We start from the raw sequence: 18,073 nt of genomic DNA, 5'->3' as shown, positions 1-18,073 counted from the left end.
GTTCCTATCACTTCCTTCAGCTCGGCTAGGTTATCTTTCGTGACTTTCAGTTGATTAAGAAGTAGATTATTCTCTTCCTGTAATTTGAAATTCAGATTTTCAGTTTCAGCAGCACCAGCGGAAGATATGTTAATTTTCCCGCCATCATTCAAAATATACGAGATATCATTTTTCATCCTCTTTATCTCCTCTTTCATTAGTTGTAAATCAGATTTTACCTCATCCTGACTTGTAGTAGTCAAAGTATCCGTAGGATCTAATTGTTCTATTGCATACATCTCAATATGTTCATCTGCTGCCGAAGCTTCGCTTTGCTGGCCGCCATTATTACTATTCATTGCTTCATCTCCGTTGTCTTTATCGTTTAAAAAGTCCGAGAATGCCTTTGTCAAACTTGCACTGCCAGAACCTTGAATAATGATCTTCTTTGTAGAAGTGTACAATTTAATTGTGCAGTCTGCGGCCTTGAACGAGAGCATTTTGTCTTCGTTCACCTCGGCTGAAGCAATCGCCGTGTTCTTCAAAATTTTCGACACCAAAATCTTGAGTGAGTAGATAGATAGATACACTTTATTTCAATAGGGTGCATAATTACAGTCGCACTGTAGTCTCCCTTATGGCACTGTGAAACTACTAAAATCCTAAAATCGGCCTTAAAAATTAAAATATCAAGGTAATAAATAATTTAAATCTTAAGTTTAAGAAAGCTAAAAAAATTTCGGTCAAATGTAAAAACTCTCAGGCGAGAATTTACTCGAAGATACATATGAGTAAAAACGTAAACAAGTACTTTAAGATAATAAATTATTAAAATATTAAGTGATTTAAAAAGCGAAAAAAATTATGTCAATTTTAAAACTGTGAGGCGTGAATTTACACATGACTGAATCAAAGTAATTTCTTTTGAACTTCTTTACATCAGAAGATCGGACTAAATTATTGTCGCTGATATAATTCCACATTTCAACTGCTTTGTAAAAGAACATTCGCTTCATGCTATTGGTACGTGGTAGGAAGGAAGCGATAATCCAGTGCGCGTCCATCCAGTATTTTTTGGAGCAGAAATAGTCTTCTTTCAATACCGATTGGATTGATGGGTAGCCACTCAAGTTCCATAAAGAGCGGCAGGGTTCTAGCCTGAAACGGAGCATCTAGTATAATACGCGCACATCTCCTTTGAACTTTATAAATCTCATCCAATGATTCTTCATTACAACTTACCCAAACGGAGACACAGTACTCAAGAATAGGTTTAATACTGGCATTAAATAAAATGATGCGATATCTAACTGGTAAGAATTTTTTTAATGCGAGCCACAGCAGCAACGCGCTTTCAGAGTTTTTTTCCCGAGATTAGCTACGTGGTATGACCAAGATAGGGAGGGGTCGATATCCAGTCCCAAGAGACGTTCCTCTTGAGTTTGCTCAAGCTGTCTATCATCCAAACACAGCGAGAGGGCACATTCTTCGCAGCGGGAAAGCATTTGACGAGTACCAGTTATCATGTCTTTTGTCTTTTGAGGATGGGTAGCCATGCCATGATCATTAGTCCATGTCGCCGTATTAGAAAGATCCCGCTGAAGTTGTACCTGAACATCAGTCAGAGTTGAGGCGCTAGCATAGAAAGTAGCATCATCAGCAAATAAGCCATTTCTATTCTTCCAGGTTAAGGGCAGGTCGATGATAAATAGGAGGAAGAGGATAGGGCCTAAAATCGAGCGCTGAGGAACTCCAGAACTCAAAACTTCAGTATCAGATAAGGTTCCTGGAATGTTAATACACTGTCGATGGTCTGACAGGTAGCTTTTGAACCACAGTACTGCTAACGAGGAGCAACCATACAATTGTAGTTTGTCTACTAACAGGTCATGATTTACACCATCAAAGGCCTTGCGTAAATTTGAAAATATCGCACCAGTGTGTAAACCTTGATCCATTGCCTCAGCCAGTCATCAGTCATTTTAATCAATATAGACTCAGTTGAGTGGTGAGGACAAAATCCAGATTGTGTTGAAACAATAAGATTAAACGAGCGAAGGTACAGCATTAAATGAGTACATATGTGTCTTTCAAGCAGCTTAGAAATAATTGGAAGAACAGAAATCGGACGAAAATTGTTCGGATCAGAAGCTCGTCCAGATTTATGAGCGAGCGTAACACGTGCTAGTTTGAGGGCGGAAGGGCAGATACCTGACTGAATGCTACAATTAAAAACCCTGGTGAGACTTTAGAGAATAACGTACGTACAGTGCTTTCTTTGCCTTGCTTTCAAGAATAGCCGGGGAGATGCAAGCCTTAGTAAAGGAGTACTTATTCCATCGAGTCCCGTAGCAACATTTGTAGGAAGTGATTTGATTAATTTATCCAAAGAATTGACATCGAGAGGTGGGATTTCAAAATTTGCAGTAGATGGTTTTCTGTCGTTTACAAAGCTCTCAATGTGTGATATGTCAGGATCGGAATAGCAGGTTGGTTATTGCCGACAAGAGATGACGCGATGGAGACGAAATGCTTGTTAAATTGATTTGCTTGATCCCGAGAAGCCATCAAGTCGTTTGGCATTGATTTTACGTTACTACTGGGACTAAGTTTTTTCAACGCTTTCCACAATTACAAGAAGCGAGAATTCTTCTTGTTTCCTTCGAGATCATTTTCGATCGCTACAGACTTGGCCTTACTCACCTGAACGGTCCTTTTCCCTTCTTACAATTTGTGTCCGTTATTGATAATCAATTATATTCATGTATATATTGTTCTGCAAAATCAATTGACTCCCAACATTTTTGCAAAACGTTGCGTAGAATAAACGGTCGCATCCAAGACAAGACAAGATATTTATTATCATAATATTGCAAGTAGAATTTTTTGGCACGCAGTTAGCAAGAAAACGCTAGTCGAGGCGTGCCAAATTAATTCTATTACAAATCAGATATTACAGATAATAAGTAAAAAGCAAAGAAAAAGAAAGGAAGAAATATATGTAATAAATTCAAAAGTAAGAAAGACAGATCTGTTTAATGCAACCTGTGAAAGAAGTTAAGGTTTAGGATTTCGCGATATTATTTCTCGTGTTATCATGGTTGTATCAAGGTAATCATCTTTGTCTTTTAATATTTCGAAGAGTACACTGATTAATTTTCGTTTGAACACTTTTTTTGACATATCTCTCATTCTACCTGGTATCTCATTCCATAATTTCGCGCCAAAAATTGGGATGGCTTGTCTTAGTTGTTCAAGATTAAATTTTTTGATGTATATATTATTTTTAGAGGATGATCTTGTGTTATATGCATGAATAGACGATGTCTACGAGAACAAATTAATGATTGTTGAGGGTGCAGAATTAGTATGGATATCATGCATTAGGTACGATACGGACTTAAAATAGAGAAAACTAATTGGCAGGATATTTGCATGAATAAAAAGAGGAATGGCATGAACATTCCTGTTGGCCAAAAATATGAAACGGAGAACTTTTTTCTGAAGCAAGAAGATTTTTGTTTAATGTGTTTTTGACTCCTGTCGCCAAACTATAAAACCATAGGATAAATAAGGCAAGATTAACGCACGGTAAATATTTAGCAAGGTATGTTGAGGAACAAAGTGCCTCAATTTAGCGATTAAACCAACCGTTTTACTTAATTTAGTAGCTACATTGTCAATGTGTATTTTCCACGAGAGATGTTTGTCAAACAAAATGCCCAAATATTTAACATAATGTTTCATTTCTAAACTAACGTATCGATTGGTATCAGCATCGAAGATCTTAAGTTGGGGAAGGTAGTCAACAGACTTCTGGTTAGGATGAAAAATAAAAAATTGTTTTTTTTTAGTATTAAGGGTTAAATTTTTTGAGACCAGCCAATGATACAACTTTTTAAGCTCAGAATTTACTGTTGTCTCAAGTGACCTTAGATTCTTGTTAGTATGCAGTATAGCTGTATGTTGGTATCATCAGCAAAGACGTAGAGATGAAAAGTACCAGAGTAAGTATGAATATGGTTAATATATAAGAGGAAAAGTAACGGACCTAGTACAGACCCCTGTGGAACACCATTAGATATCAGAGCTGTATCAGATATTTGGTTGTTAATTTCTAGTGTTTGCGACCTGTTGCACAAAAAGGATTCAAACCAGTTATTAATTATTCCACGAAAACCATAATGATATAACTTATTTGGAAGAATTTGGTGGTTAACTGTATCGAAGGCTTTCTTTAAGTCAATAAAAATTCCACAGGTAAATAAAAGTTTATCCATATTAGACCGAATTGCAGTAATAATGGATCAATAAATATTGAAATGAAAGCTAGAGGCGTTGGGACAGATTCAAATTCAAAACCAGGCAAGGAGAATTCGGCGCTTTCCGAGTTAGAATCTTTAATTTTAGTTTCTGTTATTCCTATGATATTGAAGTTAAAACTCAGTTCGTCTAAAATAGAACTTTGAAGGTTTTCAAAGTTCTTACTGAGACTAATCAGATTATTATGAAATATTGAAAAGGAGTCGTCATCGTTCTCAATCACATATTCTTTTTGCTCCTTGAAGCTATGTGGCGAAAAATAGCGGCTATGAATGTGCTGATTATATAAATTATCAGTTGTATTAACATCTCTGTCACATACGGTATTTAACTTAAATAAATCTAATTCATATAAGCTAGTTAGCTTATCAAGATATCTTTTTGAAAGTACATTGCTTTGGAGTAAGTTATTAAAACGTCCATGAAAGTCCGTTAAGTTTCCTTTACAATTAAAGTAAGGCAGTTCTTTCGAAAGGCTTCTCGGGGTCTTTTCATGTTGCTTATTTCTTTTTGTTTTTGTCATACGCAAATCAAGGCATAAATATAATTAACCATAGGAACAAACAACTATTGTAAGAGCTAAGATACTTAGCTGTTTAGATTGTTCTAGTCTACTCCTCACCGGTTTGCAAAGACTGAAGATCCTGAAAAGTGTTCAGTTTATGAATGCGCGAGGTATCTGTCATCCTGAGGAATTTTTGACCTTGCTTTGCCCACGAGAATTTAAAGCCCTTGGCTTGTTGAACCTTTTTTGTAAGTGATCGTAAATACCAAGCCGTGACAATGACACTTCAACGCCGTAACCCAACTGACTCGGGGCGACTTTGAAAACCTCTGCCGCCATCACTCTTTCTTTGACTTATCTCCTAACAAATTTGGAAATTATGGGGTTCGGTCGACTTGAAGCTTTACGAGCAGGAACGCGGTGGGCTATGTCCATATCTTGCATACAAACATCCTTCACTCCCATTGAGTGGAACAACTGTATACATAATTTAGCCGTCGACTCTGAGTTCTCTCGCTCCGCGAAAGTAGGTAAGGCAAAGATTTTGATGTTATACTGATAGCTGTAAGCCTGCATTTCATCAATAGCAAGACGTAATTAATTGCATCTGTGGTCTAAACCATTCAATTTGGCCTTGATTGACTGTAGCTGTTCCATGATTCCATCGTACTGACTCCTTATAAAGTCAACAGATATACTTTGCCCAGGTGAAAGAGGACACGATGAGGGGTCATCTTGCGATTTACCAGTTACAAGCTTCGAAAGCTTCTCAACCTCCTCTTTGGTCGCTTGTAAATCGGTTCTCAACTTTTCGTTTTCTTTTCCAAGTTTATCCATCGTTTTCTTCCGCTTTGCTTTAGGTTTTAGTAATAGAAATTTAACAGAGATTTACACCGAACTAGAGCTCAAAAATAGCGCGACCTACTCGCTCAAAGGCCATGCGCATTTCATTTTCATCCGGGAATTTAACAGACCAGAGCCGCGTTCGAGCCACGATTTGGTCTTTACAATATGGCGGAATAATAGGACTGAAGCGACATTGAGAGTTTTTGTCTCTGATTGTGAGTTACTCGTAACCAATTGATGAGGGCACCACCGGATTTAAATATCAAGAAACATTAAAACAACATTCTTACTTTCGATTAAAGCAACTTTAACGGATTTCGCTGGGTTTTTCGCGCTAAAAACCAACCAAAAACTCGCCATTTTTTATATTCACTTGTTGTTATTGCTGCAACCTTCAGTACTGTGGCTTTCTATTGTTACCTTTAACAATGATTCATAGCCACCGTCAAAGTGAATTTTGCGAGAATTTGATATATCACGAGTCCGACCCCGGCTAGAAGGGTTACCCCACCCGGAAACGTTTACATGGCAAAATTTGACTCCGCCTGAGAGGGTAACCCGGTCTGGCAGACCGGGCTACCCGCCTTGGCGAGTCACCCCACCTATCATGTAAACGTGATCAAATTAAAATGAGAGATTATATGGGCAGGCGGGTTACTCCACCTAAGCAGCGGTTTGCCCTATGAATTTATTCATACTTTAGATTGGTGGCTCCTGCGGCCTTAAGCCATTCATTTTATGGATGAACTATTCACTAAAATTGTGAGCAATACTAGCCAAACATTTGTTTACAATTGAAGAACGAAGTTTGGAAAAAAGAAAATTTCCAAAACAGTTTCCTACTTAGTCTGATCTGATTAAAAACGACACTGTAACTTTTCTCAAACAGGATTTTTTTCCTCATCAATTTTTGTTTTCATTGTTTTCAAGGAACTCACCTCTGCATGAACTCACCAGTAGATCAACATTTGCTTCAGCTGGTTCAACAAGACCTGAAATTACTGGAGGATGGTGTGGAAAAGTGCTGGAAGACTTTGGAGGACAAATTTAAGCAGATGGAAAACATTGGTGATGTTGAAAAAAGAGTCGATGATGTCGAAGACAGAGTTGAGGATGTTGTAAAACAAGTTGATGATGTTGAAAACAGAGTTGGTAGTGTTGAAAACAAAGTTGGTGGTGTTGAAAACAGAGTTGATGATGTTGAAAACAGAATTGATGATGCTGAAAATAAAGTTGATGAAGTTGAAAACAGAGTTTGTGGTGTTGAAAACAAAGTTCATGATGTTGAAAACAGAGTTGGTGGTGTTGAAAACACAGTTGGTGGTGTTGAAAACAGAGTTTGTGGTGTTGAAAACAAAGTTGATGATGTTGAAAACAGAGTTGATGGTGTTGAAAACAGACTTGATGATGTTGAAATCAGAGTTGGTGGTGTTGAAAACAAAGTTGATGGTGTTGAAAACAACGTTGCCGAAGTAACAAACAGGCTTGAGTTTGTTGACAATAAAGTCGATGATGTCCAAAATAGAATTGCTGGTTTGGAAAGCAAATATGAAGGTAGGTAGTTGGGCAGAAAGTCTTTAACGCTAGTTATTATTCATTCAAAATATTTCCCCGCTTCTGATTAGCTAAAAGCACACGCAGAATTCACCATAATCAGCTACTGATGACCAAATTTGGAAGAATTTTGCGATTAATCAACCGATGACGTCAAAAGTGCAGCTTCCTTGCAGGTCAATGCACCGTTAACCGAGACGACCTGGGGACGGGGTTGAGTTGTTTTGGTTGTGAAAACAAAAGTGGCGGACATTTCACTCGTTTCAAGAGTAAGAAGTAGGCGAAATAATAGCTAAAAGCATGGCAAGAACAGCAAGAAGACAACTCGAATGGTGACATCTGTTATTTGGAGAATATTTGCGGAGCTGAACAACTCTAAACGTGCACTATCGAAGATGAACTTAACATCGATGGAGGTAAGCATGTTTTAGCTATGTTTTTAACCTAGGAATTATTTTGAATGAGTAATAAAACAATTAATTGAATTCGGCTTTCGTATTATATGAAGAATTATGGAGATCTCGGAAGGTGTTATCCGCCTCGGCCGACGGCCTTGACGGATAACACCCTCCTCGATCAACATAATTCTTCATAACATACTCAGCCTCACTAATTAATATTTAAATAAAGCAATAATTTAATTTTCCCGTAGGTCTTGTGATATGATCCTGGTCTTAACGGTTCTATTCCCAAAAAGGACCTATAAGATTTTCCCTTGTCCCTCGCTTGTGACATGAAGATATGACATCTTTGACATCTGTTAAGCTTGGTTGATGGCTACGATCGCTAAAACAAGGACAGCGACCATAACGAGTGTTACAAACTTAAATAAGGAAAACCCGTCTCAAAAATCACCTGAAGTCTAAATCTGCAGTAGTTGTTGCAACAATCGCTGCTATCGAGCAAATCGACATTCGTGAAAGAGTTGTTTCCATAAAATCGCTTCGGTATCGTTTAACTTTTTCCCTCGATTGTAGCGATTACAACAAAACGTTTAACCAGGCTTAACTATAACTCCTTCCTTGAAGAGAGAGCCCTTCCCCTCGTGTACATGCGGTTAGGGGTTTTTTTTTTGGGGGGGGGGAGGGGGGCAGAACTTCCTCTCAGAACGCCCCCTCCCGGTCAAAACATATACTCAGGGCTAAGTATACCGCTTGAAATGAATTTGTTTCCCGCAGTGAATGCTTCAGATTGTGCCTAAATACCTCTGTGGGTTTCTCTATATAATCTTAATTTTCTTTCCTCGGGTTAACTTTTTTACCCTATCAACAGAATCACTTCAAGCAGCAAATGAGGAAAAAAGGAACCGCGAGGACGAGTTAGAGAGAAAGAGTGCGGACTTATTAAAGCGTACAAATCTAGGTAAGTCTCCCCTTGTCTTTATTTTTTTTTTACGTATCATACCACTTTGTGAAAAGTAATGTTTTACTACAAGAGAGTAAAAAGGGTACTAGGTGTTTCATGATGAAACTGACTTGTGGCGTCATTGGTCTGGGTAGGTGAGAAGAGATACAGCAGCGGAAAATTAAAGTTCCCCTTTACATGCGGACGTGTTATATCATCAGGGGCACCCAACGTCAATTTTTGGAGAATATCTGTGCAGAAGACGATTTGAGATCCCGTAGGATCCTTGGCTCTCCAGTTGTCCCCCGCAGAGGGTGGCCGTTTAATGAAGGTTCAACTGTATTAACAGTGAATACAGCCTTTGACTTTTTGTGAGACTTTTAGCTGTGTACAATTTCCACAGACTATCCTAAAAGAAAAGAAAGTCTATCCTAAAAGAAAGGAAAATAAAATATCCTAAAAAATTCCTAGCTAGGCCTCGCGAATAGGTTTACGATGACCGGGCACAAACCTCTATCCAACTTTAACTACCTTTAGCCGGCTTGATTTGTTCCGTTTCACAGAGCGTTGCATCCGATCGTGGGTTCAAATCTCTTTCCCCTGAAGGCCTTAATTTCTTCCGCGTTTCATTTTCTTCAACAGCGTCTGATAGTAGGATTCAATGGGGAATGAAAAATAACCTCATATTGAAAATATTTTTAGTTCCCAGGTCATATATGAATGTATGAATGTTTATTTCACTGGATTAACCTTGATCACTAATATCAAGGTCTCTAAAAAAAGTCATAAAAAGTACTAAAACACGGTTCTTATTTTTTAAACTTGTACCGGCTCCGCGCTAAATCAATATTTTGTTTTTCATAAGGTAAGCCTAAGCTACCTTCAACTGGTGAAAACTTTATTGGCCGACACCAAGAGATCGAGGAGATTGTAAGCCACTTGAAGTCTGGGTCAACTCGTATTGTCTCCGTGTATGGCCCACCAGGATCTGGCAAATCTGAAGTTTCAAAAGCAGTGGGGCAAACTCTCAAATCCCAAGAAAATGCGGCTTATTACATCGACCTTACCGACATTGACACAGAGGAAAACTTAATATCAGCGATTCGCCGCTTTTTTGTCGATCCGTTACCTAAACAATTAAACTGGACGTGGGATTTCCTTTTAAACCAGCTTAGTAAAATTGAAGAATCTGTGGCACCGTATTTTATTCTTGATAACGCCGATTGTTTATTACAGTCAGAGTTACGAGATCGTTTTATTTGCTTAATTGAACAAATTTTGAAAAGCTGTGAAACTCTTACAGTTCTTGTTACTACAAGGGAATGTTTGGAGTTTTCAAAGTTGAAATCGCTGGGCATAAAGGTGGTAAGTGTAGCATCATTAGATCACGAATCTTCTGAGACACTAGTGCGGAGATGGCTTTCTGTTGAAAACTGTTGTCCTTCTGATGAAGACTGTAGGAATATCGCACATTTTTGTGGACATATGCCTTTTGCCATTCGGTTATTTTGCAACAATATGCCCCAAAAGAAAAGGTTGCCCTTGAAACAAGCCATAGACAACTTTATCCGTTTGATTGAACTTGATGTTTCTAGAATGGATGATCGAGATGAGTTAAAACATGACAGACTGAATTTCATCTTGGAATCATCATACCAGACATTGTCACCGCAAAACCAAGAACACTACGTATCCTTGTCCGTTATTCCTGGCAATTTTCCTGTGGAAGTTGCTGCGGCTGTATGGGAAATATCAGTGGATGATGCTGAACCGATCCTGAAAAGTTTAATGAGAAAATCATACATAGATTCCTACTCGGAAACAGGATCCTTCAAGCTTCACAAAATTCTTTGCCTGTTTGCAAAGCAAAAGGGAGAACAGCAAATGAAGGATGTTCTTCATAGGTCAAAAACCCGCTTACTGGAATTCTACATTTCACTTTTTGGAAAGCTTAGCGAACGCTTTGTTTCAGGGCAGTCCATGTCAGCTTTCACGGATTTTCATCAAGACAAACAGAATATCATCTTAAGTCTAATTGACGGCTGCTCTGACAATTCAACGTGCGACAGTGTTTTTGAGGTCTTGATTCAGGGAATGTTGCTTATGGACACAGTTTTGTGGAGCGATCGAGTTCTCTTTGACAAAATCTATGATACAGCGTTAACTGAGGCAGCAAAGCATGATGATATGACCACCTACAATCACTTGTTGCTTGCGAAGGGATTCAGTGAAGTAACTTGGCGATCAGATGAAGGTGAAACATTGTGGCTGCTTTCTTCTAAAGCAAACGAAGTTCTGGCCTGCAGTTCAGGTGAACAGAAAGGAAAATTGTTTTGCTGTCTTGGGATCCACAAGCTCTCAAATGGACAGATGAATGATGGTGTGCAATATCTGAAAGAGTCTCTCGCGCATTTAATGGACGCAACTGACCCTACTCTGAAGATCTTAAAGATCATTATGTGTCAGATTGTTGCCACATATTTTGAATCAACAATCAATGAAATTGAGGCTACCAAATATTTCGAAAAGGCAATAGACGAATGTAGAGCTTGGAAGAACTGTGACCTTATTCTTAGCCCAGAAGAGAAAAGAATCACCGATCAACAAGATCTGCCGCTGGTGTTGGAGGTACATTTCCTTATTACTAAGGCAACCAAGCTTTTCTCGTCAGCTGAACGAATGAAATCCTTTAAAGAGGATGTTCTCCAGATGAAAGAAAATAGTGACGCAAACCTCCTTTCAAATACCAAAGATGGTTCATTTTATCTCCAGCGGTTTATCGCTGGTGTACTTGCGGAGATGACCAGTTACGAAGAAGCAATCAAATTAATCCAGAATTTAATCGGTGTTCGGGAAAGGGTGCTAAGCCGGCTTTTAGTCCGTGAAGTAAATTCCGTGGACCAAGAGAGTAGTAAGGATGACCACAAGAGAGCATTGGCGAGAAGCTACTCGTACCTCGCTGTTCTTCATCTACGAATGAAAGATTACAAAGCAAGCGTTAAGTCAGGGAGGCGCGCTCTGGACTATACAATAGACCTATGTGGCGAGGAACATTCAGACACAGCCGACAGTTATCATGAACTTGCGAACATCATGAGGTCCCTAGGAGATTGTAATTCAGCTTTGCTCTTTCACCAGCGTGCACTTGACATTCGGTTAATTCTTGTTGAAGAAAACCCCTTAAAAGTGGCTGCTAGCTATCATGAGTTAGGGTTTACACAATGGGAAATGAAAGACTATTCCTCAGCGTTGCAGTCTCATGAAAAGGCACTTCAAATCAGATTGGAGAAGTTGGGTGATAAGCACAGAGACACTGCAAAAAGTTTTCATGAGTTAGGAATTACGCAGTGGTTTTTGGAGAAATACGAGTGCGCACTTGACTCACACGGGAAAGCACTAACGATTATACAAGATGAGATAGGAGAAAATCCCAGTGCAACGGCAGACAGCCTCCATGAGATAGGAAAGACATACTTCTGTCTGGGAGACTACCAAACGGCTCTACAGTCACATCTGGATGCATTTAGTATCAGATTAGATGTCCTAGGTGAGCGTAACACTGACACTGCCAACAGTTGCTATGAAATTGGTGTCACGCAATTTGAAATGGGGTGGTATCCCTCTGCACTTGAGTATCTCACGCGAGCGCTGAAAATGAGGCAAGTACTGTATACAGACACACCGCATGCGGAGATCGCTCAAAGCTTCTACCAGTTAGGACGCACGCAATATCAGATGGGATACTTTGACCAAGCTGTTGAATCACTTAACTTTGCACTCTCCGTTAGAAGAGACCTACAGCAAGAACAACAAATTGAAAAAGCGGACATCTTTTATGAGCTGGGAAGAACCTTTTATCGCAAAGAAGACTACACGTCAGCTTTTGTAATGCACCGGTTTGCTACTGGAATCCGAACGCTTAAAATGGGTGAAGAGGACGCAACAGTTGGCGACAGTCTGTTTCAGCTCTGTCTGGTGCAGAGCAAACGTCGAAGATTTAAATTGTCTCTTCAGTTGCTTAAAAGAGCTGAAGACATCTGGATGAAATGCGTTAACACGGAGCACAATGAAAGTGACAGTTACCTCACTACAGACAGCGCCCTGATGAAATTTGACGAATTTTCGTCTGCTTTCAATTCAATTATGAATGCCTTTCAAATGAGAAAGGAGATGATGGCAAAAAAGGACCAAGAGTTGCTGGACGTTCCCTACGAAAGGCAATTAAAGTATTTACTATCGCAAAATTACAAATCGCCTCTTAAGCTTTACGATCATGTATCAGCCATTATTCATAAGTATTCTCCCAGTGTTGAGATACACACAAATTTAGTAAGTGAACCTCTAGGCAGCTTAAAAAAGCAACTTTTACAGAAAGCGACTTGGTATTATGACTTTGGGAACAAAGAGATCAATGCAGACCACTTTGTTACCGCTCTGCATTTGCATCAGCAAGCACTTAATTTAAGAAAGAAGCTGCTCAGTGAAGAGCACGAAGATCGTCAAGATCTAGCGTCCAGCTACTTTTCAGTGGGAAATGCACAGTATAAAATGATGGACTATACGTCAGCCCTTCAGTCACACCAGCGAGCACTTGAAATACGCTGTAAAACACTCGGGGAAAACCATCCAGACACAGCTGCCAGCTATAATAACATTGGGTGCACACAACAAGAATTAGGAGACTATACTTCAGCTCTTCAGTCACACCAACGAGCACTTGAAATACGCCGTAATTCACTTGGGGAAAACCATCCAGACCCAGCTGCCAGCTATAATAACATTGGGTGCACACAAAAAGCATTAGGAGACTATACTTCAGCTCTTCAGTCATTCCAGCGAGCACTTGAAATACGCCGTAAAACACTTGGGGAAAACCATCCGGACACAGCTGACAGCTATAATACCAGTGGGCGTACACTACAAAAATTAGGAGACTATACTTCAGCTCTTCAGTCACACCAGCGAGCACTTGAAATATGCCGTAAAACACGTGGGGAAAACCATCAAGGCACAGCTGTCAGCTATAATAACATTGGGTGTAGACAACAAGAATTGGGCGATTATACGTCAGCCTTTCAGTCACACCAGCGAGCACTTGAAATATGCCGTAAAACACTTGGGGAAAACCATCCAGACACAGCTGCCAGCTATTATAACGTTGGGTGTACACAACAAGCATTACGAGACTATACTTCAGCCCTTCAGTCATACCAGCGAGCAATTGAAATACGCCGTAAAACCCTTGGGGAAAACCATCCAGACGCAGCTGCCAGCTATAATAACATTGGGTGTATACAACAAGTATTAGGATACTATACTACAGCCCTTCAGTCATACCAGCGAGCACTTGAAATACGCCGTAAAACACTTGGGGAAAACGATACTGACACAGCTACCAATTACAATAACATCGGGTGTGCACAACAAGAATTAGGAGACTATACTTCAGCTCTTCAGTCTCACAAGCGAGCACTTGAAATATGCCGCAAAACACTTGGGGAAAACCACCCAGACACAGCTGTCAGCTATAATAACATTGGGTGTACCCAAACAGCATTAGGAGACTATACTTCAGCCCTTCAGTCAAACCAGCGAGCACTTGAAATATGCCGTAAAACACGTGGGGAAAACCATCCAGGCACAGCTGCCAGCTATAATACCATTGGGTGTACACACAAAGCATTAGGAGACTATATTTCAGCTCTTCAGTCACACCAGCGAGCACTTGAAATACACCGTAAAACACGTGGGGAAAACCATCCAGACACAGCTGCCACTTACAATAACATTGGATGTACACAACAAGAATTAGGAGACTATACTTCAGCTCTTCAGTCTCACAAGCGAGCAATTGAAATACGCCGTAAAACACTTGGGGAAAACCATCCAGACACAGCCGCCAGCTATAATAACATTGGGTGTACACAAAAAGCATTACGAGACTATACTTCAGCCCTTCAGTCACATCAGCGAGCACTTGAAATATGCCGTAAAACACGTGGGGAAAACCATCCAGGCACAGCTGCCACTTATTATAACATTGGGTGTATACAACTAGAATTTGGAGACCATGCGTCAGCTCTTCAGTTACACCATCGAGCACTTGAAATATGCCGTAAAACACTTGGGGAAAACCATCCAAACACAGCTGGCAGCTATAACAACATTGGGTGTACACAAAAAGCATTAGGAGACTTTACTTCAGCTCTTCATTTATTCCAGCGAGCTCTTGAAATACACCGTAGAACACGAGGGGAAACCCATCCAGACACAGCTAACGTGTGTCATAACATTGGGTGTACACAGCAAGAATTAGGAGACTATACTTCAGCTCTTCAGTCTCACAAGCGAGCATTAGAAATACGCCGTACAACACTTGGGGAAAACCATCCAGACACAGCTGCCAGCTATAATAACATTGGGTCTACACAAAAAGCATTACGAGACTATGCTTCAGCCCTTCAGTCACACCAGCGAGCACTTGAAATACGCCGTAAAACACGTGGGGAAAACCATCCAGGCACAGCTGCCACTTATCATAACATTGGGTGTACACAACGAGAATGTGGAGACTATACTTCAGCTCTTCAGTCACACCACCGAGCACTTGAAATATGCCGTAAAACACTTGGGGAAAACCATCCAGACACAGCTGCCAGTTATAATAACATTGGGTGTGCACAGAAAGCATTACGAGACTATCCTTCAGCCCTTCAGTCACATCAGCGAGCACTTGAAATACGCCGTAAAACACTTGGGGAAAACCATCCAGACACAGCTGCCAGCTATAATAACATTGGGTGTGCACAGAAAGCATTACGAGACTATCCTTCAGCCCTTCAGTCACATCAGCGAGCACTTGAAATACGCCGTAAAACACTTGGGGAAAACCATCCAGACACAGCTGCCAGCTATAAGAACATTGAGTGTACACAAAAAGCATTGGAAGACTATACTTAAGCCCTTCAGTCACACCAGCGAGCACTTGAAATATGCCGTAAAACACTTGGGGAAAACCATCAGGCAGAGCTGCCACTTTTAATAACATTCGGCGTATACAACAAGAATGAGGAGACTATACTTCAGCTCTTCAGTCACACTAGCGAGCGATTGAAATATGCCGTAAAACACTTGGGGAAAACCATCCAGACACAGCTGCCAGCTATAGTAACATTGGGTGTACACAAAAAGAATTAGGAGACTATACCTCAGCTCTTCAGTCACACCAGCGAGCACTTGAAATACGCCGTAAAACACTTTGAGAAAAGCATCCAAACACAGGTGCCAGCTATATTAACGTTGGGTGTAGACAACAAGAATTAGGAGACAATACCTCAGCTCGTCAGTCACGGCAGGTTTTTTTTTGCAGGTCACAGGTCAATTAGAGAGCTGAGGGGTCTAGTTTGTAAACAATCCATTGGAACGTACGTTTGAAAAACATATTATTAAGTCATAAAGAAAAAATGAATGTTTAATGAGTGTCTTTATATCTGATAAAGACACAGCTAAACTTTACGTCTAACTTAGACTAAAATAACCCCAGACCTTAATATTAGGGCAAGAATGAGTTGATCAATATGATAGATTTTGAATTAGATAAAAAAAATTCGCGGTCGCGTAATATCGGGTTAAAAAAATTTTGGCTTTGTCTCGAGTTTTTAAGCCTGATAATACACTCATGCTCGTTTTTTTAAACATTACTTAAAGATCCAGAGTCACTGTTTGAGGGTCATTATATTCAAACACATGACCACCGAATATATCGCTTGCGAGCCAGAAAGATGACTATTACTAATACACTAAGGTAACTTGTGAGTCCTTGAGCTCTTTATTCACCGGTCGCTGTGTTTCCAAGTAATGGCGCTCGAGAAACGGTGAGCGAAAGGCGCGATCGAAAGGAATGTTTAGGTGTGAACGGCCATCACAAATGACTTCACAATTATATACGGATAATTTAAGGGAGAAGAAACAGATAACGGCAAGCAAAAATGTTTATTGTCTCATTCTTCTCTGACGCTCTGCTCACAAACATGACTGCAATTGCTCAGTGGTCTCTTTTAGATGACGCTGGGTCTTTTTGAAAAAACCTTTAAACGGTTTGTTTACTGAGGTTTCTTGACGCAGATTTAGTATAATAAGTGATTTATTACATGACAAGTCAAAATTTTTGAGACTTGATGAATGAGCTATGACGCATATTTTTCTTTAAAAAACCTAACACTTTTATTCGAACAGTAACGTCTTAGTTAAATATATCATTAGAACGTAAACGAAAGGTTTCTTTCTAACAAACTTTAAGAATTAATTAACCTCAAAGTTAAGTACTTCGCTAGTAACAAGGATGCTATGTTATCGTGCAGTTAAAGAGTGATTTTCATTCCATCTGTCATACCCAGTAACTGCTTCGAGTGAATAAATTCTGGATCAGTTCGGAATGTTCCATCTTCTGCAACTCTGTGGCTGTAACATGACTTTTTCAGTTATGCTTGTGATCATTATCACTGAAGTATGTTAAGGCATGACACGTCCTGAAATCTCAGACCCCGTTCAAAGAAAACGATTTATCCTATCTAATAGTGGCAATATTCTTTCACTCTTCAAGTGAAGGATTACGTAGAGCATAAAACAGGTATCAGCACAAGCTCTTAATTCTTTAAGGTTAATAACATGTGGTCAGGTGTATGACGACGTCATAGTTGAAAAAAAGGAGACAAATATTAAATGGTTGAAGGATGGGTCAATTGTGAGTGCAAAACATCATGACGCAGCATTTATTGACTAACGCAAGTTAGGCTCTGGGTTATGCCTTAACATGGTAGAAAAGACGTTAACATTGGCAAAAAGAAAAGGATTGAGTCCTGTTAAGGTGAACTACTCTATATTATTAAACACTTCAAGTAACGCCCATATATGTTCAAACCTAGATATCATTTGCTCCACCTTTGTCATACTGTAATAAAATATTGGAAAGGACTTTAAAAGTTTTTATTTAATTACAAAAAATTTCTCGTTCTCCAGGATGCAAGAATATTCAAACTAACCCAACATTCCAGTTCAACACTTCATTCCAGCCTTTAGTAAAATATCGCTAGCAACGGTTGCAAAGAATATCATCGTGTTTTAGACATTTCATAGATTTCATATTCTTTTTCGGATTTTCCACGCAGAAATTCAGTGCTGATAGAATGACTGGCGCGTTAGCAATACTGTAGCTAGTGGGAAAACTCTAAAATACAATTCAGTCATACCTCAACTTGATAGCGCCAGCAAATAGCAGTGTGCTCTCTAAACGTGAAGACCAAACTCTCTCCAGATGAGTTCTTTATGTTTTTTACTTAAGTTACTTTTCGTCGACGCTTCAGCTCAAATCTCTTGCCTAATATTCTTTCCTGGGACACATGACTTCAACGGATGATAGTAGACATATTCTGGGTCTTTTGAAATGGACACTGCAGTGGAAGTACTGCCTCTTCTTCTAAACGCCCTGCATTCCTTGCTTCTTAAAAAAATATCATATGGTTC

The 18,073-nt window shown here is 39.6% G+C and overlaps 1 protein-coding gene across 1 annotated transcript in view; it reads left to right on the top strand.

The window, feature by feature from the left end:
- The window catches only part of LOC140938393 (uncharacterized), a 23,920-nt gene extending 6,312 nt beyond the window's left edge, over positions 1-17,608 (top strand). The window contains exons 3-5 of the mRNA XM_073387879.1: positions 6,584-7,207; positions 8,480-8,569; positions 9,417-17,608. Of these exons, the coding sequence (XP_073243980.1) occupies positions 6,584-7,207; positions 8,480-8,569; positions 9,417-15,511 (6,809 nt within the window). The 3' untranslated portion in view covers positions 15,512-17,608. The remainder of the gene's footprint in view (positions 1-6,583; positions 7,208-8,479; positions 8,570-9,416) is intronic.
- The last annotated feature ends 465 nt before the right edge of the window (positions 17,609-18,073 follow it).

This window comes from Porites lutea, chromosome 5 (genome assembly GCF_958299795.1).
Source record: "Porites lutea chromosome 5, jaPorLute2.1, whole genome shotgun sequence".
Taxonomy (NCBI): Eukaryota; Metazoa; Cnidaria; class Anthozoa; order Scleractinia; family Poritidae; genus Porites; species Porites lutea.
Note: the sequence above shows the minus strand (reverse complement) of the source record. Positions and strands in the feature narration are given on the sequence as shown.